Source organism: Glycine soja, chromosome 10 (genome assembly GCF_004193775.1).
Source record: "Glycine soja cultivar W05 chromosome 10, ASM419377v2, whole genome shotgun sequence".
In the NCBI taxonomy this organism is placed as follows: Eukaryota; Viridiplantae; Streptophyta; class Magnoliopsida; order Fabales; family Fabaceae; genus Glycine; species Glycine soja.
Window position 1 is genome coordinate 48,005,447 of NC_041011.1, and position 23,516 is coordinate 48,028,962.

The 23,516-nt window shown below is 34.1% G+C and overlaps 2 protein-coding genes across 5 annotated transcripts; one reads left to right on the forward strand and one right to left on the reverse strand.

Moving 5' to 3' along the window:
* Window positions 1-539: 539 nt before the first annotated feature.
* Window positions 540-2,938, reverse strand: LOC114370525 (tubulin beta-1 chain). The gene is made up of 3 exons (XM_028327902.1): window positions 2,437-2,938; window positions 1,622-1,891; window positions 540-1,515 (listed from the first exon to the last, which is right to left on the reverse strand). Exons 1-3 carry the CDS (start codon window positions 2,828-2,830, stop codon window positions 833-835), a joined length of 1,347 nt encoding a protein of 448 aa, XP_028183703.1. The 5' UTR covers window positions 2,831-2,938; the 3' UTR covers window positions 540-832.
* Window positions 2,939-15,872: 12,934 nt separating this feature from the next.
* Window positions 15,873-20,801, forward strand: LOC114370650 (proteoglycan 4-like). Of its 4 annotated transcripts, none has more exons than XM_028328041.1 (6): window positions 15,874-18,207; window positions 18,365-18,466; window positions 18,632-18,770; window positions 19,265-19,356; window positions 19,512-19,542; window positions 20,380-20,801. In XM_028328041.1, exons 1-6 carry the CDS (start codon window positions 15,970-15,972, stop codon window positions 20,424-20,426), a joined length of 2,649 nt encoding a protein of 882 aa, XP_028183842.1. In that variant the 5' UTR covers window positions 15,874-15,969; the 3' UTR covers window positions 20,427-20,801. The 4 variants fall into 4 exon arrangements, 3 of the variants coding, with proteins under 3 accessions (XP_028183842.1, XP_028183843.1, XP_028183844.1); XM_028328042.1 differs by having other exon boundaries at window positions 20,383-20,801; XM_028328043.1 differs by having other exon boundaries at window positions 20,278-20,413.
* The last annotated feature ends 2,715 nt before the right edge of the window (window positions 20,802-23,516 follow it).

Genomic DNA, 23,516 nt, shown 5'->3' on the forward strand with positions numbered 1-23,516 from the left:
AACGGGTTGTTATTTTATTATAAGAAACATATTATTTTATTATTTTTTACACATGAAATTGGAGATAGTAAATGATTAAGTTAAATGATCATTTTTTTTTTTAAAATATTAATTTTATTAGAAATGTTACAGGAAGAATTTAAATTCACAACCTCTTCTTTGTTTCTTTCTCCCTTCTTCTATCACTTTATATCTCTTAGTTAAATGTAAAATAGGTAAATATTTAATCATGCTTGATAAAAACTCGTAAATTTTTATTTTAGCTTTTATGGGGTTTATCTTGGACGATATGGAAAGCAAACCACAATCACAACTAAAATAAGAAATTTTAAGGATCAATTAGCTTTTGGGGGAATTCCTAGTGTTATCCAAACAGTTGTGTTAAACTTCACTATTATTTTAAGGATTAATTTTTCAAGTAAAGCAACATAATTATGTTATCCAAATACATAACAAACATCCATGTTTGGCATTGCCAATTCACGCACCACCCTTAAAAAACGATTGAAAAACCATCTAAAACTGGGAATCCAAACAAGTTGTGGTGCAAGGATCAAACCCCTTGACATGAAGAATGATATCCAAATAGTTAATAAGAATATATCAACTACGTTTCAATCAGAGGGCACCATGTTAACAATAATGAAAACAAGCAGAAAAATAAAATCCCTAAACACTACGAAATCCAGCCACGAAGACAGACACAGAGTGCCCCAAAACAATCCAAAATCCCGAAAAAGATATTCAGGTCAAGGGATGAAAAAAACACAACATTAACAGAGTATCACAACAAAACACAAACAAGAACACCCTGCAAATCACTACTATTGTTTTAAACCTCATCTTCCTGAGGTTCTTCCTCATCTTCATACTCATAGCCCTCATCATCAGCAGTTGCATCTTGGTATTGCTGGTACTCGGACACAAGGTCATTCATGTTGCTCTCAGCTTCAGTAAACTCCATTTCATCCATACCTTCTCCAGTGTACCAATGCAAGAAGGCCTTTCTGCGGAACATAGCTGTGAATTGCTCACTCACCCTCCTGAACATTTCTTGAATAGAGGTAGAGTTGCCAATGAAGGTTGATGCCATTTTCAAACCAGTTGGAGGGATATCACAGACAGTGGATTTCACATTGTTGGGGATCCATTCCACAAAGTATGATGAGTTCTTGTTCTGAACATTGATCATCTGTTCGTCAACCTCCTTTGTGCTCATCTTACCACGGAACATCGCAGAAGCTGTCAAGTATCGACCATGGCGAGGATCAGCTGCACACATCATGTTCTTAGCATCCCACATTTGTTGGGTCAATTCGGGTACAGTAAGAGCTCTGTACTGTTGGGAACCACGAGATGTGAGTGGGGCAAAACCCACCATGAAAAAGTGCAGACGAGGGAAGGGAATGAGATTCACAGCAAGTTTGCGAAGATCTGAGTTGAGTTGCCCAGGGAAACGAAGACAACATGTCACACCACTCATGGTGGCTGAAATTAGATGGTTCAGATCCCCAACTGTTTAAGAAACAACAACAAAATCACAATGTCAGTAAGCAAATCAAAGAGGTGAAAGAGCAGCACAAGCAAAGATATAATAGAAGAATTGGTGAGATGAACTCACAGCTTGGAGTGGTGAGCTTAAGCGTGCGGAAGCAGATGTCATAGAGAGCTTCGTTATCCAAAACCATGCATTCATCTGCATTCTCAACGAGCTGGTGCACTGATAGGGTTGCATTGTAAGGCTCAACAACAGTGTCAGAAACCTTAGGGGATGGGAACACAGAGAATGTGAGCATCATTCGGTCAGGGTATTCTTCCCTGATCTTTGAGATCAACAGTGTTCCCATTCCAGAACCAGTTCCACCACCGAGAGAGTGGCAAACCTGAAACCCTGAAACTCACGCAAACTTTTTTTAGAACCCTAATTACTTAGCAATTACCAATAAAAAAACATCGGAGCACAAAAATTTCAGTATTACACACAAACTCGAGGAATTGGTTCAATTCAACCATTCTTAACTCATGGTTCAAGCATGTCTTCACACAAATCACAAATTAAAAACTAACGAACACCATAGATAATAGCATACACACCTAACCATTTCCGCTAATTTTCTTTTCAGCAAATACAAAACAGCGGAAAACAACGCTAACAACGTCTCACAAAACTTGGGCAATTAATTAACTGTAAACATTACTACACTTCAAAACCAGCAAAATCCACCGAGTGATTTTCCAGATCAAGACTTATCCTACAAACACTCTAGCTTAACTGCTTCGTTGCAACAGTACAAGTTAAACACCACAGAGACCATCGATTCCCACTCAACCATACAAACAACTCTTATAACACTAACAAACAAACTCAAATCGAAACAACAAGCGCTGAAACGCAAGAACCCTAAAAATAGCGCAGGGAGTTAGAGTAAGTTATACCTTGAAGGCAGTCACAGTTTTCTGCCTCCTTCCTGACAACGTCGAGAACGGAGTCAATCAACTCAGCGCCTTCGGTGTAGTGACCTTTGGCCCAGTTGTTTCCGGCGCCGGACTGTCCAAAGACGAAGTTATCTGGCCGGAAAATCTGACCGTAGGGACCAGATCTGACGCTGTCCATGGTCCCTGGCTCCAGATCCATGAGCACCGCCCTAGGCACGAACCTTCCGCAACTCGCTTCATTGTAGTAGACGTTGACTCGCTCGAGTTGCAACTCGTTGTCCCCTTGGTACCTCCCCGTTGAATCGATCCCGTGCTCCGCGCACACCACCTCCCAGAACTTGGCTCCGATCTGGTTCCCGCATTGCCCTCCCTGGATGTGAAGAATCTCACGCATCTTCGTTCGAGTTCGAGAAAGAAAACCACACGAAGAGGAAGAAGAAGAGTGAGTGAGTGAGAGAAGCGCAAAAAGTGATTGTGAAACGTGAACCCGGAAGAAACCCTTGTCTGTGAAAAGAAGGAGCGAGAAGAAGAGTGGTTTTATAGGACGGAGTCGTAACGCCGTTATGTGGGGCTGAGCAGTTAACGGGGGGATTTGACGGAGCCGTTGGATTTAAGGGGGAATTTAAAATTTGAAAAGCGACGGTAATTTTTTAATCTTCTATGGGCGGTTTTTCTACTGCGGTAAGGTTTTGTTGTTCTTAGTATTTCTTGGCGTTGGATGGGATTTGAAATGGACACGTGGCGGGGTGGGATTTTGTGATATTCGGGCCGTTAATGCGTTGGGGGATGTGCCTTGCCTGCTCTGACACGCTTCGGTTAGCGACTGCAGGTTTCTAAAACGGAACCGTACGCTCTTGGTTGGCGCGTGATTATGACGCGCGTTGTGCATGTGGGAGCATGAAAAGCTGGCAACAGTGGCACGTGATTGCGGGGCTGGATCATGTGATTTGCACTTGTTCTAATTCTGTCTAGTCTAGGAAAAGCATTTTGTTTATGCTTACTTGTGGATGGGAGCAGATTTGCTCTGTCACTGCTTCTTCACCTTCAAGGGTTGACTGGTTTATTTATCCCTAATAAGAAATTAGTATTTTTCTTTTATCGTTTAAATTGGAATTGATTACTTGGTGATGAAGGGAACAATCTTTTTCGCTTTCAAAATGTTGTGACTTTTCTGCACAATCACAAAAATAATTTCTACTTGAATACCAAGTTTTTGTGTAGTACTATGGTGTATCATGTATGTTGTGTCTAGTTGTATCAATCAATGATAGTTTTCTTTGCGTTTTCATGTACAATTCTGTTAGGAAAAAGATGTTATCTCATGGAAACTTGTCATAAGAATAGCTGTTATTTTAGAAGTGGTTATTGTAGCGGTTATCGTAATGGGATTGCAGTTATTATACATATTTGATAAACCTTTAAATATCAAGAGGCACTAAATAAAACGTAGAACATTCAGGCTTAAATTTGTTATTTCCTTACTTCCTCTTAGAGATTGTCCTTAGTCTCGAATTTAAGGGAACCACCGCTAACAATTGGTCCAACCTGCCACTCTTCAATGGCGGACACCGAACTTTCCACCGCCTGTGTGGATCGTCTTGAGGCCGCCATGACCAAACTCGCTGCAATCCAAACTTCCACTACTGCAGCCCAAACTTCCATTGCTTCCAAACTTGATGACATTCTTCGGATACTGAATATCATAGTACCCAGACAACCCTCTCCATCTTCTGCCTTTGCGAAGTCACCACCTATGCCGCCTTTGCTTCCCAAGGTAACCAACCCATCTTCTTCCTCTGCTAAACCACCACCAACAGCAAAAACCATACTGTTTCCACCAACAGTAGAAACCACGTTGCCTCCCCTTCCCATGACAACTTTTCACCTTCCCGTTAACAAGCACCACACACTTTCCTCCGACCCCTTCCCAGCTGCCAGTAACCGGTCCCACACAAAGCCATTCAGTCGCAACATCCTTCTCTTCGACATTCGTTTCTCCCTTTCTATTGTGTGTGCTGCCACGGTCAGGAACACAAATCTCAACCATCCCTTCCTTCTCCTCCTCTTCACCATTCTCTTCGCTGCCAAAGGGCTCTGTCTCCGCAATCATCTTCAGGCACTGATTCTTACACCCATTTTCATTTGGGATCCAGGTTCTGTTTTCTGCACCCAACACCTTGAGGACAAGGTGTTTTTGATGGGTTAGGGAATGCTAGGAAGAAGATGCTCTGCCATGGAAACTTGTCATAGGGGTAGTTGTCATTCTAGAAGTAGTTATTATGGTGGTTATTGTAGCGGTTATCATAGTGGGAGTGCGATTATTATAGTGGGATTGCGGTTATTATACATATTTGATAGACCTTTAAATATCAAGAGGCACTAAATAAAACGTAGAACATTCAGGCTTAAGTTTTCTATTTCCTTTCTTTCTCTTGAAGATTGCCCTTAGTCTCGAACTCAAGGGAACCACTGCTAACAATTAAATGTTAGGAAGAAGATGCTCTGTCATGGAAACTTGCCATAGGGGTAGTTGTCATTCTAGAAGTAGTTATTGTGGTGGTTATTGTAGTGGTTATTGTAGCGGTTATTATAGTGGGATTGCGGTTATTATACATATTTTATAGGTCTTTACATATCAAGAAGCACTAAATAAAACGTAGAACATTCAGGCTTAAGTTTGTTATTTCTTTTTTTCCTCTTGAAGAATGTCCTTAGTCTCAAACTTAAGAGAACCACTGATAACCCTACCCGAATATATCATTCAAACTTCTCGTGGAATTAATATTCAAATTACTATAATATGTTGGCAATGGGCAATCAATGGTTGATGTCAATTTCTTTTTTCGGTCCACTCATGAACAGTAACACTAGCATGATCTTTCATGTTAATTTAGAGGGGGGACATTTGACACATTGTTGGCTGCTTAATTGGTTACATATTTAACAGCTCAAAAATTAAAGAGATAAAGTTAAGCTTATTACATAAAAGCCCGTATCTTTATTACTTTAAAACATATTTTTAGAATTTACCCACAAACAAGTTTTCAACATGTTCTTAGCGGAGTTTTTATATATAAGTTTAATTATCATGCATGACTTCGAAAATAGTTATTTGTTAGAAATGTCATTAATTTTATTATGAATAAATGGTGTATACAATTTATCAAAAAATTAATATTTTTTTTAAAAACACACCAATGATTATTTTCAACCGGTTGACGGTGTGCAATTTTTGTACACTGCATAGAAATTAAATTTTTTTTATATTAGCACATCTCGAGATTTCTTAAAATTATACATGGTCTTTATTTTTTGGATAATAATGAGTGAAATATATTAGAATTATCAGTATAATGTATTTCAAATAATCACAGAGAGTCCGTTTATAAAAAAAAAAAAGAGAGATATCAAGGGAGATTTGCCGAAATGTTGAAAGATTTTATTATTATTATTATTTGTGATCTAAACTGAACCAAGCAAGATTTGGTTATCAAAACGACTACTGGTGTGTCGGGATTGTGAATTAATATTGATGCACCATTTCAACCAAAATGTACTTTCATGTCTGCTATATATCACTGTACTTGAATTTTGGATTAGCATTGCACATATTACAGACGCAAATTCTAAACTGATGACCATAATGGACCATATTTGGATATACATACTTTTATATAGTCCGTGCTGGCCTTGATTTCATCTCTATCATCAAAATGACAGTTAGTGTACTCAAAGTTCCACCAGGGTGTGCAGACGTTTCTTTCACTCTAGCCAAAGATTGATAGTGGACCCATTGAGAAAAAAAACCATAAAACATGTAGGGTCCTTTTCTCTTGGATATATAAGAATAGAAGCAAAGGAGTCATCCAACAGTAACATTGAGAGCAGATGTAGTGATCACAAAACCCTTCATGACAAAGTTACGACCTTTTTCATTATTTTATTTTAATGGATCCAATGCCCAACTACAAAATAATCATTGTAAGAGGAAGTTGGAGTGGTTTATGACTTTGTGCTACTAAATTGCTTAATTAAGTCTTCCTTGTTATGAATAGTTCTATAATTATCTTTGCCTGATGTACGTGAAAGCAAAGGCAATGACTGATGAGTGATGAGACATTAATTTGGGAATCTGGTTGCACTTTCTCATCAACAGGTAAGTGACATAATAACTTATTATATACATCGATCTATCTATATTTGTGCTGAACAAAAAAACATGCCACTATATATGCTGTAATAACAAGCAACGTTTGGACGTGAGTTTTCCAAGTATGAAATATTGGCAGTGTGTCTTAATTCCTAAATTCATTAAGTGAGTCAACAAAGGGTATCCAGTTTAACTTATGCACCAACTTACATTAATATTTTACTGGACTTGTATATAAATAAAAATAATTAGTTTTACATTAATTATTAAAATTAGTTTACATCATTTAATTTTATTATTCTTAAATAAAAAATAGGATTATTTTTAAAATAATATTTATTGGAACTTTATATTATTAATAAAAAATCATCGAATATACAATTATAAATAAATGAAAAATATTTTAAAAATAATATCATTAAATAAAATAAAATTAATTAAATTTATTTATATTTATATTCAACCTATAATATCACTTCTTTTTTCTTACATACTAGTCCAAAGGGAGTAAATTAAATTAAAATTAGACCGACTATAAACAAGTATCGATGCATTCATCGTTTGCAAACTACCAAAAGAAACCTATCATACCTCCCATCTTCATTTAATAAAATGAATCAATGAAAGAGGCAAATATTATGACATGGATACTTCTATTTTTATTTTATATTTTTACTTTTAAATTATAAAATTGTCACCTAAGTTGTTTCGTGCTTTCAAAGATTTATACAATAAACAAGAAGAGCTAAAAAAAATTGTTTTCCATGTTTCCTTTACAAATATCTGAAAATAGGAAACACGTACATTAGAAGCAATGTGGCATTTTTAATTAAAAATTCAAAACAAAACATTTTAAAAAATTAAATAGACCATTAGATACCAAATTCCTTATGAACTCGTAGCTCAGTATTGAAATACTTTTTTAATTTTCATGTTTGATTTAAGAAGGATTCCTAAAATATAAATACTTAAAAAGTAAAAGGACCAATATTATGTTAAAATCACACGATGAGTATTTGTTATGGTGAAATAGACCAAATCAATATTAAGGAAACTTTGAGGATTAGGGGTTTTCACAAGATGTGCTATTATTTGCTTAATTACCTTCGCTATTGTTCTGTATTGTTTTTCTTAGAAGAATCATTGTTATTTTTCAAGATAAATACATATGTTTTAACTGGCTTTATATTTACTATGTGATAACTATATTCAATTAAATCTTTTATGATTCGTGTTAATCCACTGAATCCTTAGAGGATTAAAGTAGAGGAGAAAAAATGAGTCAACCAAGTAGAGCCTGGGGCTATAAAAATTGATTCTAAATTAAAAGTAAATCTTTAAAGTTTATTTTCAATTGTATATTCTGGTTATGACATAATCTTTGGACCCTTTTATTTCAATATGTATTCGATTCATTTATATGTTCCTCTTGTTGGAACCTTGGCAGTAGTCATTTCTTATTCAAGCCTCATCTCATTTGCAGTGGCGACCACTCCTTGTCTTCATCCGTGCTGGAGATGTTACAACTATGTCAAATCGGATCCGTGTCAGAGATGTTACAACTATGTCAAATCTTTATCCTAAGGTACGTTATTATGTCGCTTTTGTTCATCAATATCATGCATCCCTTCTTTTATCATCACCAAAAATTACTTTTCGAAAACATTTGCCTCTTTCAGAATGTAAAATTTGGAAATTTCTTTTCAATACTTTTTATTTTATTTTATTTCAGTGTTGGGTTGCGGTGGTGTTGGTGTGCTTGTGTATATAGAAACTTGGTGAGGGCGTGAAGGTGTTGAGTTGTCGAGGCAAAGACGAAGGGTGCCTGGTGAGGGGTATTATTGTCTGTTAGGGTGTTTGGGGTACATGAAGCAAAATAGAAGGTGCAGGAAGTAATCACCTCAAGCAAAATATAAGACTTGGAAATTAATTACTAATTGGACTTCGGGTCCAAATATCACTAATGACCCAAAAGCTGTAATATCAAGACAATTAATTGCAAACAACATAATTAATTAGTGAAATAATAATAACAAAAATATTATGTAATTAGATTATTATAGTGTTTAGAAATTTTCACAACAGCCTTTAGGCTTCTCTTTTAAGTGAATTTCCGAGATCCAATTCACCTGATTTTTTTTTTAATAATAAAAAAAACTTCATAAGGTGAGTGTAAAAATCTTTAAAATCTAAATAAATTTTATTATTTTAACAATTTATTACTGCCAGACTAGGTAAAAAACCAAGCAAATAAATAAATGGGAAAAGGAGAATCCTTTGGATTTGCGTCGCCGCAAGCATTGCAGAGTGACAGCAGCGGCAGCTTGGCCTGAGGTTAGAGATGGTTAGCCAAAGGCAGCGACTCGCTCGGAAGCGATACAAATCGGAACACCCTGAGCTCTTTCCGAAGCCCAAGCCCACACCCCCCAAAGACCCCGACAAGAAGAAAAAGAAGAACAAAAACAGCGCTTTCAAGCGCAAGAGGCCCGAGCCCAAGCCCGGCTCCAGAAAAAGACACCTTCTCAGAGTCCCCGGCATGAAGCCCGGCGAGAGCTGTTTCATCTGCAAGGCCATGGACCACATCGCCAAGCTCTGCCCCGAAAAGGCCGAATGGGAAAAGAACAAGGTTTTCTATTCAGTATTCCCCACTCCAAATGTTAACCTTCGTTTTCGTGAACATCAATTAACATGATTGGTGGTGTCGTTTTCTGCAGATATGTTTGCGGTGTCGACGACGCGGTCATAGAGCTAAGAACTGCCCTGAGGTACTAGATGGCGCCAAGGATGCCAAGTATTGCTATAACTGTGGGGAAAATGGTCACGCTCTCACACAATGTCTGCACCCTCTTCAAGAAGGTTTGTTAATACTCAATATAAACTTACTTTTTTTTTTTATTGTTTTTTCGTCACATGTGTCTGAAATTGTGAAAACCGGATAAGTAAGATATGATATGGCTTTAACATTGTAAGTATTAGAGATTTCGATTGAAATTTGAAATCTATACGAAGCAGTTCCGTATAGATTTCTGGTTGTCCTCTAGGGCTTGTTACTTTACACTAAGGGGCCGTTTGAATAATCAACTTAGAGCATGTTTGGTTTGTAGTTGCAGAATTACGTTTGAGGTAAAAGTAATTTTGCCAATGGATCGGGACCCTTGTTTTTGTGATCATTTTGCTTTCATCCGTTGGATTTGCATTGAAAAACACGCGTTGTAGCATTTCCAACTGCAAATCAAACATGCACTTAAGGTCTTATTGAATAAGTACTTACACAAGCTGTTTTTTTAGTTGAAGGGGAAATAGGTACAGACGGTTAGGTTTTTATATAAGTGGTAAAAGCTATCTTAGAGAACTTAAAGGAGCTCAAAACAACTTATGCACATATCAAAAGCTATTTGCATAAGCTCTTCCAGACACTTGCACAAATGCTTGTGTCATAAGTTCAAATAGGCTGTAATTAAGGTCTTCCAGATGGGAACTAGATGGATAGATAATGGTATATACTAGAAGTTATAAAGTTTCACTATCTTTGTCTTTGACTCTAGTTGTGTAAGAATTGTCAAGAGATAAGTTGTTCACTAAATAACCTCAGCACCTTACAATTAAATGGTGATGTGATTAAATCTGTAGACCTGTTTCACAGATTATACGATATCTGTAACCGCAAATTTTTAATGTTTCTACATGTGCACTGATAACATGATTATGGAATGAAACATTTTGTCTTTGTCAGATGTCTTCTGTTTTAATTAATTATTTTCACAAATAATTACAAAATGTCACTTTGTTTTCATTTTGTTTCCTGTTATCAGTATCACATATTTGGATAGAAAATAGTAAAACATGATTTTGTTGTTTCACTGTCTATTCTATAAAAAGAAATAAAATGAAAATAAGGTGTTATTTTTTTGTAATTATTTGTTGAAGCAGGAAATAACAACATAGAATGTTTTCTCAAACTAAGCAAGCCATGAACATTTTCTGTATAATTAATAGGAGAAATGGATTTTTTTTATTTTGGTCCCCTAGTAAAATTCAATCATTAATTAAAACTGCCTTTTATGGCCATACATTCTGCAATGAATTGCAGCTGGTTAGATTATCTCCTTTTTGTGAATGAAATGCATGCAGTTTTCTGGCAAATCATGGGATTTAGCTTTAGTAAAGTATAAAAAATTAGAGTGCTTCAGTGCTCCTTAGTCAAGGTTCTAATAGTCTAGTAATAATTCTTGGTTGTTTTCTCTTTAGACAGAGGAAGAACACACAAGCACACATCATTATTGTCTCATATTCTGCATTTTCTGTGTTGCTTCAGTGTTCCTCAGTGAAGGCTCTTTCTGCTTTATTTTTACTACTGTGTAATTACTGTCTTCTCTGCTATATGTACAGTTGTAAATATACCTCCTAATGGTCAGGGATTTTATGGTCTGCCTTTGATAAAATCTCATCTTCTCAATTTATATTTTAATAGAGTGCTTATGTGTTCTTTAATGTATTTTCTGATGATATAAAGTGTGCCATCATTGAAGCAGGAGGGACAAAGTTTGCTGAGTGCTTTGTCTGTAATCAACGTGGACACTTGAGTAAAAACTGTCCTCAAAATACTCATGGCATTTATCCAAAGGTATTATTATTTCCTTTAGTGCCGCACCCTGTAAAATATATAATTATATTAGTTTAATCAACAAAACTTGTCCCCTGTCGGGCGTGTCTAATCTGATACAACTATTTATTTACACTAGGGTGGTTGCTGTAAAATATGTGGTGGTGTGACACATTTGGCAAAGGATTGCCCTGACAAAGGGAAGAGTGGATCTGTTGCTGCTAACAGGCCTGCTGATGGATGTAAGTTTTTTCGGAAAAAGATGAATGGATTTTCTACTTCTATATTACTGGTTTTGATATCAAGTGCTGCATTTTTTTTAATCTGCTTGGCATCCATGTTTCAATTATTAACTTCTCTAAAAATGGTTGATATTACTAGTCCTGTTTTGCTGCTATTTGGCGGCAGTTGATTCAATATACAATATTAATAATTTCTGACTGTAATGTAAACTAATTGCAAGTAGTGAAAGTGCACTAATTTTTTACCTTGGCCACCTTGGGATAAATTAGAACAGTTGCAATGCAACTGCGCCTCCACAATTAGTGATATTTTGGCTCTGAAATCTATTATCTATTATTCTATTATTTTGGTTCTAAAATAGATACTAACTAGTCCTGGGGGTTATCATGAAGTCGCTAACCAAACTGGATAAACTGTTCTCTTCATATCGGAGTTTGAGATTACAAAAGTTTGTTGGTGGTAAACTGTATGACTTTGCTTGGTTGCTTATCAGTCATCATCACAAATGTTAAAATCTATTCTTTATATATAGAATATTATGGGAAATGATTGTCAGTTGTGATAGGCTTGAAACTTGATTGTTATTAGGACATGGACAGTCCAGCCTTCTTCATTTTATTAGATGTTGATCTTCATTTATTTTATTTAATTAACTGTGCAATGTTCTTATTTAAAGTAATCACTAATCAGTGTCTTTGTTGCAATCCTTGTTTGAGATTTCGCCCATGAAGAGACATTGTAACAAAGGGGTAGTAATATGTGCGACTATTAGATGTCTGGCAGTGGGTTGAAGTATATCTAAAAAAAAACAAATTGTTCCTCATAGAAATTGAAAATGAACTCAAATTTTTGGAGTGATTTGTGTGCTCAGCCTGAGCACTTTCTGTGTGTCTCCAATTTAATGGCATTCAGCTATGATTTCTTCTGATAATTAGATTGCTAAGCATTGATAGTCACATGGAAGAAGGGTGCTTAAATCAAATATGGTTGATAAATATTCTTTCTTTCAGGGATGAGAATTGATGAGAGGCCCATGGGTCAGGTTACCAAATTTGTCAGCGGGGATGATATTGAGGATGACTTCATGACAGATGACATACATAGTGGAGACAAGAAAAAGCTAGCAAAGTCAACTGAAGACCCTGTAAAACCAAAGAAGAAGAAGGAGGGTCCTAAAGTTGTGAACTTTTAACTAAGGATAGTTACCTCTTAATGTATTGTGTGGATATTTGTTTCCACTCACCATTTCTTTCCTGTTCTATCCACAAGGCTATGGTAGACCCCTGAATCTCTTCCAGAATATGTAATCGCTCATGCAAAGTCTTGGGTTGCCTAAATGTTTGGAGAATTGATTGACATGAAAACAAGGACTATCGTGTCTCATCGCTGATCATGAATTCTACAGTGAGTTGTAAAAGGTTACTGAAAATGTAACAATATTTTTTTGGTACAATTACTAGTTTATTAGTTGTCTTTACTTTGATGATCGACTTTCGGTGCAATATTGTTCACTACTAACCTGATTTTAATATATTTTTTATTTCTTATTTGGAAGGCATTGGTTTCTCCACTAGTAAAAATTTCAGAGTAAAATTTAAAAATAGAATAGTAGGACTAAAAATGCAAGGGCGCATCCATGAGGCATGCAGGAAATAAAAATTTGGTACGTTTTAGAATAAGTGGTGTTTTAAGCACCACATTCACATCAAAACTGTTTTTTAATTCAAAATAATGATTTTTGTTTCACTATAAAATTGTTATTTTTGTTTTACTAAATTAGAAGAGAACAAGTGCAATGACCAATTTTTTTTTTTTTTGTCAATGTGATATTTGTTTGACAAAAAATGAAATTACCATTGACCCTTAAATAACTTGTATTAATTCATAAAATAAACTTGAGAGTCTATATAGGAGTTATAAACTTTAAGTTGGTTGGGTGATAAAAAGATAAGGAAAAGAGGGAAAGAAAAACCGTGGTTATGATTCCTCCTCCCTAACAAAAAAAAAAAGTAACATAAAAAATATTGAGAGTTCATATGTTTTTAGTTAAAAGAATAATTGAGCTTAGTTGGAAAATTAACCAATAACAGTCACTAAAGTTAAATTTTTGTAATTCATGTTTTTTTACTTTCTATTTCAAATTACATAAGAGAGAAATGATTTTTTTTAGAGAAAAAAAGTATTTATGTTCATTTAACTTTATTTTAATAATTTTTGTAATAAATTAGATTAATTCCTGATGTAATTTCATTATTCAATTACTGCAATGTAATATTATTATCAAAAACTACTATTTTTTCTTGATTCATAGAAAAGCATAACAAATAAATCAATGTTAAATAAATACATAACTTATAAAAAAACAGATATATAAAATTAATTGAATTCAATTATATTTAAATTAATAATATTCAATTATTTTTCACAAATATTAAATTAATTTGTTAATTCCAAAACAAGTTACATTTGTTTCATAGGTTTATATTCTACTAAAATATCTACTCACTTTTATTTTTTTCAGTTGGTGTTATAAAAAAATTCAGTTGGCTTTTAAAAAAAAAATTCTAATAAAATGTACTGCCGAGTACCGAACATGTATATTAGCTTATGATAGATTGTTTTAATTTGTTGGTACATAGAGATTGTTTTAATTTAACTAATAATATTTATTTTAAATACTTCAAACTTCAAAATATCTATTTTAAAAAAAAGTACTTCAAAATATAATTGCAGTAAAAATTCCATACATTCAATGTCTTGAAATCCTATGTACAAAAGAAGAGATATTTGTAGTGTTTATCGTGTAATCCTAAAATTAGTACTATATTAGATAGCATCCGTATGATTCCTGGGATCGCACAGGTAAATTTGGAGGGATTTTCTTTTACATTATATAAAAAATATATATTAACAATTTCATTAAATTTTATATTATTAATAAATAAATAAAATCAATTCACATGTCTATAATATATAGCTTATTTATTTATTAGAAATAACAAAAGATAATTAAATGTGATCAATACAACTATAAAATAAATTTTGACAATATTACTCTCTCAAAGATAAAAAAGTATGTTTAAACAAATGAAACTAATGACAAAACTCAAATGAAAATTGTAATAATTTTTTTATACAAAAAACTAAGATTATTTAATTATAATCTGTTTTATGGAGATAATTAATTTATTTCTATAAAAAATAATAAAAACAGAATTAAGTGAATAAATGAAAAAAATATAAATTTAATAACACTTACTTGAATGATTGAAAGTCAGTACAATAAGTACTTAGTATGTGTGTCTGGACATTATGTGTGAGGTAATAATAAATAAATGTAATTTAAAAAAAATTAATTGATAACTTAAAAAGAAAAATAATAAAATATAATTTTGTAAAAGTTAATTTGACATTACAACATTTTAGTTTTGCCTCTCATATTCGATTAACATCTAACCGTGCATTATGTGTGGGGCGACACTTTTTATTATTATAAAAAATAATTTAATAATAAATAAATATAAATATAATTATATTAAATTTAATTTGACATTACAATATTTTAGTTTAGCTTCTCATGTTCAATTAACTTCTAAGTATATTTTTTCTTCAAACAAAACAAAGCATGATCATTCTTGAAGGATAACAACTATTTTACAAATAGTTCGCCGAACTTGAAAATCTTGATTCTATTAGAACTAAATTCAAGAATTTGAAATGCAAATTAAAGAATAATAAACAAATAAATTTTTAATTCATAAAATGCATAATTAATTAATTAAAATAATTATAATCATTACAAAAAAATGTAAACCAAACACCATGGCTTGGTATTAGACCACATAGCAACTCCTTATTTATTATTCTCTTTATTAAATGCAATGAAATTTATTTGTATTTATTTTATTTTTTCAATTAAATGCAATAAATTCTATTTATATTTATTTTTTTCTTCTCTCTTAAATGTAATCAATTGCATTTTCATTTGTTTTATTCATATTAACGAATCATAACAAATTTTTAATTGACTAATTTATGTAGATATTAGATAAAAAATAGAATTTTAAATAAAAGAAAATTGATGCAGAAAAGTCAAGTTTAATTAATGTTGACAAATAAAAGGATTACATTAACATGAAAAAAAAGGAAAGATTAAAATTGTACCTAGAGACATAAATAGACTATAAAGATTAAAATTACACAAATAATACATATTATATAATACATAATATATATAATGTATTATTACATGCAATATTGGTTGATTGTAAAAATGAATTGAAAATATTTTTTTATTGTAATTTTAAATTTTAAAAAAAGAGTGAGACCTATTGTCAGCAAACATATTTTATATACTATATTGAGATTAATTAATATTAATTGATACAGTCAAAGTGCATCCTTAAATTCATGTCGTAGAAAAAGTACTTAAATTCGTGTAAAAAGAAAAAGAGTCAAACCCCGCATTAAACCCTAATTTACGTGATTTGCATTAGCCAAGGAGCTTGGCCGCATAGGTGGCCGTGGCCATTGCAATATGCAGAGCGAGTTCTCCGATGCGAAGAAGCACAGAGAGGAGGAAAACCCTCAAACACTCGCTTCCCCGGAACATGGCACTGAGAAGAAGAAGAAGAAGAAGAGAAAGAGAAAGAAGATAACCGAGGAATCAAATGAGCAGCCCCAGGTTGAGGTATGCCCTAAACCCTTTGCAGACTCATTAGTCTCGATTGTTCCACAAGAGGAAAATGCTGAAACATCTACGCAGAACCCTAACCCACCCCCCCGGAAAAAGAAGAAGAAGAATAGTGTTCAAGGTGCAGAGCAAGTTCAAACACTTGATCCTTCGATCCTCTTAGGCGTGGAACCTGATGTTACGAAGGAAGAAGGGGCACAACAAGCTTCAGACCTGCCAGCTGAAACAATTACGCAAAACCGTGCCCCAACCCCCAAGAAAAACAAGAAGGATGTGCAAGGTGCACAACAGCAACTTCCGATATGTGACCCTTCAAATCCGACAGGTGTGGAACCCAATTTTGCGAAGGAAGAAGCAACACAACAAGGTGATGCAAATGAAACTGCGGTCCCTGGAATAAATGAAGAACGCCCTGGACCTGATTCAATGCCTCTGGAAGACACTCCCCGGAAAAAGAAGTCCGCAGGGAAAAAGAAGAATGTGCTTATTAAGCCCCACGGGGCTAAACTTGAACTAGAATCAAAGGAGTCCAATAATACAGAGCACCCTCAACAATGCTCCTCAGACTCAGAACTGAAAATGAAGATGAAAAAAGGGGCAGAAGCCAATGCTGAGAACTCTGCACTGTGCCCTAAACCTGAATTGGCGCTCCCAAATGACAAATCAATCCCTATTGATTCAGTAGTGAACAAAAGGACAGTACCAACTGAAGCTAAGGTGGAAGATCCTCAAGCGTGTTCTAAACCCAAGTTAGCATCCTCAATAGACTTGCCAGCTCCAACAAACCCAGAAAAGAAAAAAGAGGCAGAACCTATCCAAAACCCTGAAGCACGTGTTGAACCCCCTCAACCTCAATCTTGCCCTGCATCATGTGCAGAGTCTCCGGGTAATCCAGCAATTCCAATTGATCAGAGCAGAAGAAAACAAAAAAGCAAGAGGGGAAAAGAAAAAATAATAATGTGCTCAGAAGAGAAGGTGGAGAACCAAGGGAGCTCATTGCATATGGACATAACCCTCAACCAGGTTCCAGACCAGGTCCAACAAGGCCAAACAACCCCAATAAGCCTACAACCAGCATCCCTGACAGACCATACAATCCCGGTGCATCCAGCAACCCCAATAGACCCAGAACAGACGATGAAGAAGAAAAAGAAGAAGCAAAGGAAGAATGCGCTGGAGTGGGAAGAGCTTAATGATAATAAAAATTGTACAGAGCTGCCAGAAATCTCAATTCAGACATCTCCATGCCTTATAGAAGCATCCCCAATAGACCCAGCAATTCCAATGGGCTCTTGCCTTACAATCCCAATATGTCCAGCAATCTCAGCAGACCCCGAACAGGAGATGTCAAAGAAAAAGAAGAAAAGGAAGAGTGTGCTTAAAAGTGAAGCAGCAGAACCCAATGAACATAACAAGCTGCCTGAAGCTGCTCCGCCCGATGCCCCTGTTCAGAAATCTATATACCATATAGATGCACCCTCAATCGACCCAATAATCCCAATGGGCCCATCTCCCCCTGTAGACACAGAAACCCCAATAGACCAAGGTCAGGAGATGACCAAGAAAAAGAGGAAGAAGAAAAAGAGGATTGTGATCATAACTGAAGGGACAGAAACCAACGAACACGGTGTCAAGCCATCTGAAACCCCAGTTGAAAGATTTACATATCCTACAGTAGCAACCTCAATAGACCCAAAAATTCCAGTCCTAGCTCCCCCAATAGACACAGCAACCCCAATAAACCAAAGTCAGAAGACTGGCAAGAAAAAGAGGAAGATGAGTGCCCTTATAAGCAAAGGGGCAGAACCCAATGAACATGATGACAAGCCAGCTGGAACTCCTGTTCAGAGATCTATACATTCTATAGCAGAACCCTCAATAGACCCAACTATTCCAACAAGCCAAGCTCCCCCAGTAGACCCAGCAACCCTGGTAGACCCAGAACCGATGACCAAGAAAAAGAGGAAGAAAAGGAACAGTGCACTAAAAAATGAAGGGTTAGAATCTGAGAAACACAATGCTGATCCAACTGCAGAAACCCCAGTTCAAAAAACTGAAGGATCCACAACTGAAAATTTTAAGGTAATTAGCAAGATCCATAGATTTATTTGTATTATATGTTGCTGTGATCTGTAAAAATCGTTAGCAGTTCCTCAGGAACAGTGTTTTTCTGTTTTTTGAGATTGATACAAATAGAATTTGCCCATAGTAGTGTATAAATGGTAATTGGTATTTCCAGGGCAGATGCAATGCCGGGCCAGCAGGTAAAACCCCAGTTCAGAGAACTGACAGTCTCAGAGTGACTAAATCTCCCTTTAAACATCATGGTGAAAGTTCCTTGGTATGTAGTGACATTTACTTATTTAGTCTCAGCAGTGTATTGTATGTTTCTCTAGCCTGGGATAATCATACAGTTCCCAAAGAATGTTTTTTCCTCTGTTTGGAATAATATGATTAGAGTTATAGCTCATTTTAGTATATATATATTATAACTTTGTATGTCCAGAGATGCCGGGCATGCCGACAGCCTGGTCACAGATTCCAACAATGCCAGAGGCTGAAATGTCTTTCCAGGGATGAGGAAGTTTGCTTCTTTTGTGGGGAAATTGGACATTCACTTGGAAAGTGCAATGTGTCTCAAGCAGGTATGCTAAAATTTTAATGCTTTTCATAAAATGCTTGTATTTTTAATTTTCAATTTTTAATATGAGAATTGTGTCAAAACTGTATGAAGCATGGAAATTGTTAATTTTACAGTATTTTTTTTATTGAAATTCACATAACAGCAATGCATGTGGTTTCTAATCTTATTAGTCATAAACATCCAAGCTTGCTTAAATAAACATGGTACATATTATTATAGGTAATTGGTGAGATCTGATCCTAGTGATAGATATTTTTATTTTGCTCCATTAGCTCAGATATTTAGCCATTCTCTTAGATGCCTTATTGAAGATGTTTAGAATTTGGCATAACACAACTAAGGAATATTCATTATATCTTTGGACTTGGAATCTGCTTGCCCATGCGTTTTATCTGTTACAACATAATCTTCACAAATCGGTGTAATGTAACTGGCTTCACTTTACTTTCTTTCATCTGCTATCTTATGATTCAAATTGTTTCGTTGGTAATGCAGGGGGAGGAAGGTTTGCTAAGTGCTTACTCTGTTATGAACATGGACACTTCAGCTATAACTGCCCTCAAAATGGTCATGGAATTGATCCAAAGGTGTTTTTTTCTATTATTTTGATTTTAGAGAATTGTCACATTGGTTTTTATTTTTTCCTGGAACCTTTGTAAATGTATGAATATTTTTGATTCGTTATCCAACTTTTCCTAAGTCATGATAATTCTAATCTTTCCATACAATTTATATTCCTTAGGTGCTTGAGGACAATGGAGCTATCAATAGAAGTAAGTCTTTCTACAAGAAACTCGATCTAATTTCCTTTTTCATTGTTGTTTATGATATTATTTGTATATCATGTATATCTATGATGTTTTCAAAATAAACTGGAGTTTCCTAACCTTATTTTAAGATATATATATATATATATATATATATATATATATATATATATATATATATATATATATATATATATATATTTTAGGTCTTGAAACATCTTGAAAGGGATAATTGATTTGGTTAAGTTAGAGGTTCATATTTTCGGATTGTGCATAAGCCTTCCAATTGGGATGTACATTGCATCATTTTTGCAAAATAAGCATCTACGTGGATGTTATTAAGAACTAAGAACCTGTTATTTATTTATAGAATATCCGGGAAAAAATTTAGGTGGAAATGGATAATACATCTGCCTTGCTTGTGTTTATCTAACAAATTGTAATCTGTCATCAGTCCAAGTGTAAGTGTTCTTAGTTGATGTGACATATTTTTTATTCAAGGTTTAGTCCATTGACAGATGTATGAAGGAGGCTTTTGTTCATGAATTTTAAATTTTTGGACTTTAGACACATGTTCAAACATGGTGTATAATTCTCTCTCAGAAACTGCTGCCTCTTGTGCAGAAATGGAAAATAAATTCCAATTTCATATTCTCTGCTTTGGATGTAATTTTGTACAACTGATTCATGGTGTCTATTTCCTTCAATCCTGAATAATCTATTTATAATTCCCCTATTCAGGTGTCTTCTGCCATTAGTTTCTTCTGATCTATCTTGCAATGCAAGTAAGCATGAAAGGATAATAATAGTTATGTCTGACAACTCTCGTTCCATTATCTGTAGCAGCAGTGGAAAGCTCAAAGAGAGCTCTTGCGAGGTTTAATATGTGAGCATGGATAGTCTTTCGGATGACTCCAAGTCAATTTACACTAGTTTTGATGATTTTATATCATGTCTGGTAGGCATGGTGTCCCAATTTTTTCATTTTTTTTTTAATTTCAAATTCTCTTATGTAACATAAACGGTAATATTATTTCAGACCTTATTGGGTTTTCGAATCCATTTTTGTATTACTTTTCTACGTTGAGATTAGCTAGGGTGGCGTGCAATGAATTTTTTGGGCAACGAGGTAGAATTAAGATAGTGGAGTAATAAGTTAAACACGAGAAATGGCCCCCAAATTTCTGAATTCAGTTGATGATAATTGTTGAGACAATTTGGTTGCAGTCCCTCGGAATATAGAATGGATTGCCTCTCTTGAGTAATGATGTGTGAACTTTATTTACGATTTTTTCATCATTATTTTTAAGGTAGGCGGTAAAATTTTTGGGAAGTACTAATTTGGCAATAGTTGACCGCAAGCAGTTACTGAAAATGTTCTGGGCTTAAATATGAAAAAAAAGATACTAATTACTGCAATAGTTTACCGCGTGCAATTATATAAAAAAAAAATACTTATATTATTTTACGAATCAGCGAAGTATCAATACAGGTAGGGAGTAATTAAAAACTTGGTGACCAGCATACAATCTAGACATTGTAACTAGCACTTTTTTATTTTCATTTTCCAATAACTTTAGTATTATTTCTATATTATAACAGTTTTTTTTAATATCATGGTATTAGAAAAATATATAAGTTGCAAACATGGTATTATCTTTATATGCTTAAAATTCTCTTATAGTATATGCAGGCATCGATTTTTTTTTATATTAATTTTAATTAAATTTATATTATATTTAAAGCCTAAATATTTGTTTGTGTTTAGAAATGTCATTTTTTTAGTCATGTATTTTTTTCCTATAATTTTTTTTAATTTAGTTTCAATAAATATATTTTTTTTCATTTTGTCCTTTGATGATATAATGTCTGATGACATCATGTTTATATCATGATGATGCCATCTTTAATGATTTTGTAAGGGACCTTCAACCTTGGCAACATAAACTAAGAATAAAACATTTAAAAATGATAGAGAGTAAAATTGATTTTTTTACAGGACTAAAAATGGAAATGTGCCAAACTATAGGGAATAAAATCATATTCAAGCTCATTTTTATGTAGCTTTAGAGCCTTTTGAGGTACAATTTTATAAATTGATGAATGAGAACTTATGCGGGACCTTTTTTTATATGTATAATTGAACACATATATTATGAGATTTACAATAACTTATCTAATTAACTAAATTAGACTCTATTGATTATAAGTAATCTTAAAATAATAAGACAAAATGATGGTAATTGTTCATTGTTTTCGGTCAGTAGTCACCAACAGTTTTCTATGATTTCTTAACTGAGAAAAATAAAATTTGAATTTCATTTTATACGATAAAATAAAAATAAAAATTTATTCCAACACGTCCTTTTTTTGTGGAAGAAAAACTATGTTTTTAAAATTAAAAATAAATTTAAACGGTTTATAACAATTAGATAATTTTTTGTCCAAAATGTGAGAATTTCAACAAAAAACGTAGTTTCATTACTGTTTTACTTTTACAAAATACAAGTATTAGTTGAAAAAATATATTGGAAAATATTTTCTTAAATCAGAAGCTAGTATAAAATGAACGAAAATCTGTATATACTACATAAACTTGGTTCTAATTATTACTATTAACAGATTAAAGTGCACACCATATAGAGTAATGCACGTGCACATGCAATGCATCGGTATAACACGGTAACATTCTTCCTTCGTGGAAATTATCACCCATTAAAGTTTTGAGAGATTTCAACCTTTGTTTCCTTCCTCAAAATTCTCTTGCCCTCCGTTTTTGTCTCAAAGCTTTCATTGCCATTTGCCTTCCCCCAAAATAAGGATCTTTTCTTCTGTCTCCCTCATTTCTCTGTTTCGTTCTCATTTCTCCATAGGCTTTCTCTATCAACCGTGACAACATGGTACGTTCTCTAAAATTATGCACTGTAACTATGCTTCTTGATGTAACAAGATGCACAGGGCAGCTCAAAATTGAATATGAAAATGGCAGGTTACATAGAGCAATATGCAAATCACATCAAACATATTTTTTATTCTTCATGGAGCAGTATTCATTTCTACGTTATAGTAGATATTTGAGATTGCTGTCGCCTACATATTATATAGAATGGCAACATTTTGATAAAATGCATTATATAGTGGCAGAAATGATGTGGTTTCCATGCCTATTATGACTCCATTGGTTGCAATTTGTATTGCATCTACTTTAATTATGAAATTTGCTAAATCTGCTTAGCGATTTTTTCTGATTCTGAGGCTTCGTTTCTATAAAATATTGGAAAGCACATTGATTCATTGGATTAATTGGTGCAGAACTTGAAAGTTTAGGCATACCAAGAATTTTTTATATTACACTTTAGAACTTTTTAAACTTTGGGGGGAAATTCAACTAGTTTGGACCATCCTAGCCAAGCTTTGCTCAACTGAGATATGAGAGATCACCTTTATCTTTTCGACTTGGTGCTTGGAGAGTTGTGGACCGTCCTGATTGAGTAAACATACCACATTCAGAGAGTGGACCTAGGTGGTTCATATTTATAATGAAAGTGGCTCAATTCTTCCCCATTAATCACTTACTTGTGTTATAGGGCACCCTTTTTCCCATCAGTTATTAAAAGAGTGTATTTAAATAAGCCTAAGGTGAAAGATTCAAGGCAAGCAACTTATTCCTAGGCATAGAACTCATCCTCCATACATACTCAAAAGACTTATAAAGTCTGGTTATTATCATCAAATTTGCATATGAACTCATACATACTAATGTATTTTCTTTCGTTTTCCAATAACCTATTTTAGGCCAACGCGGCATCTGGAATGGCTGTTATTGATGAGTGTAAATTAAAGTTCCTGGAGCTAAAGGCAAAGAGGAACTACCGTTTCATTGTGTTTAAGATTGAGAACTATGAAGTGGTAGTGGAGAAACTTGGAAGCCCCGAAGAAACCTATGACGACTTTAGTGCATCTCTGCCTGCCAATGAGTG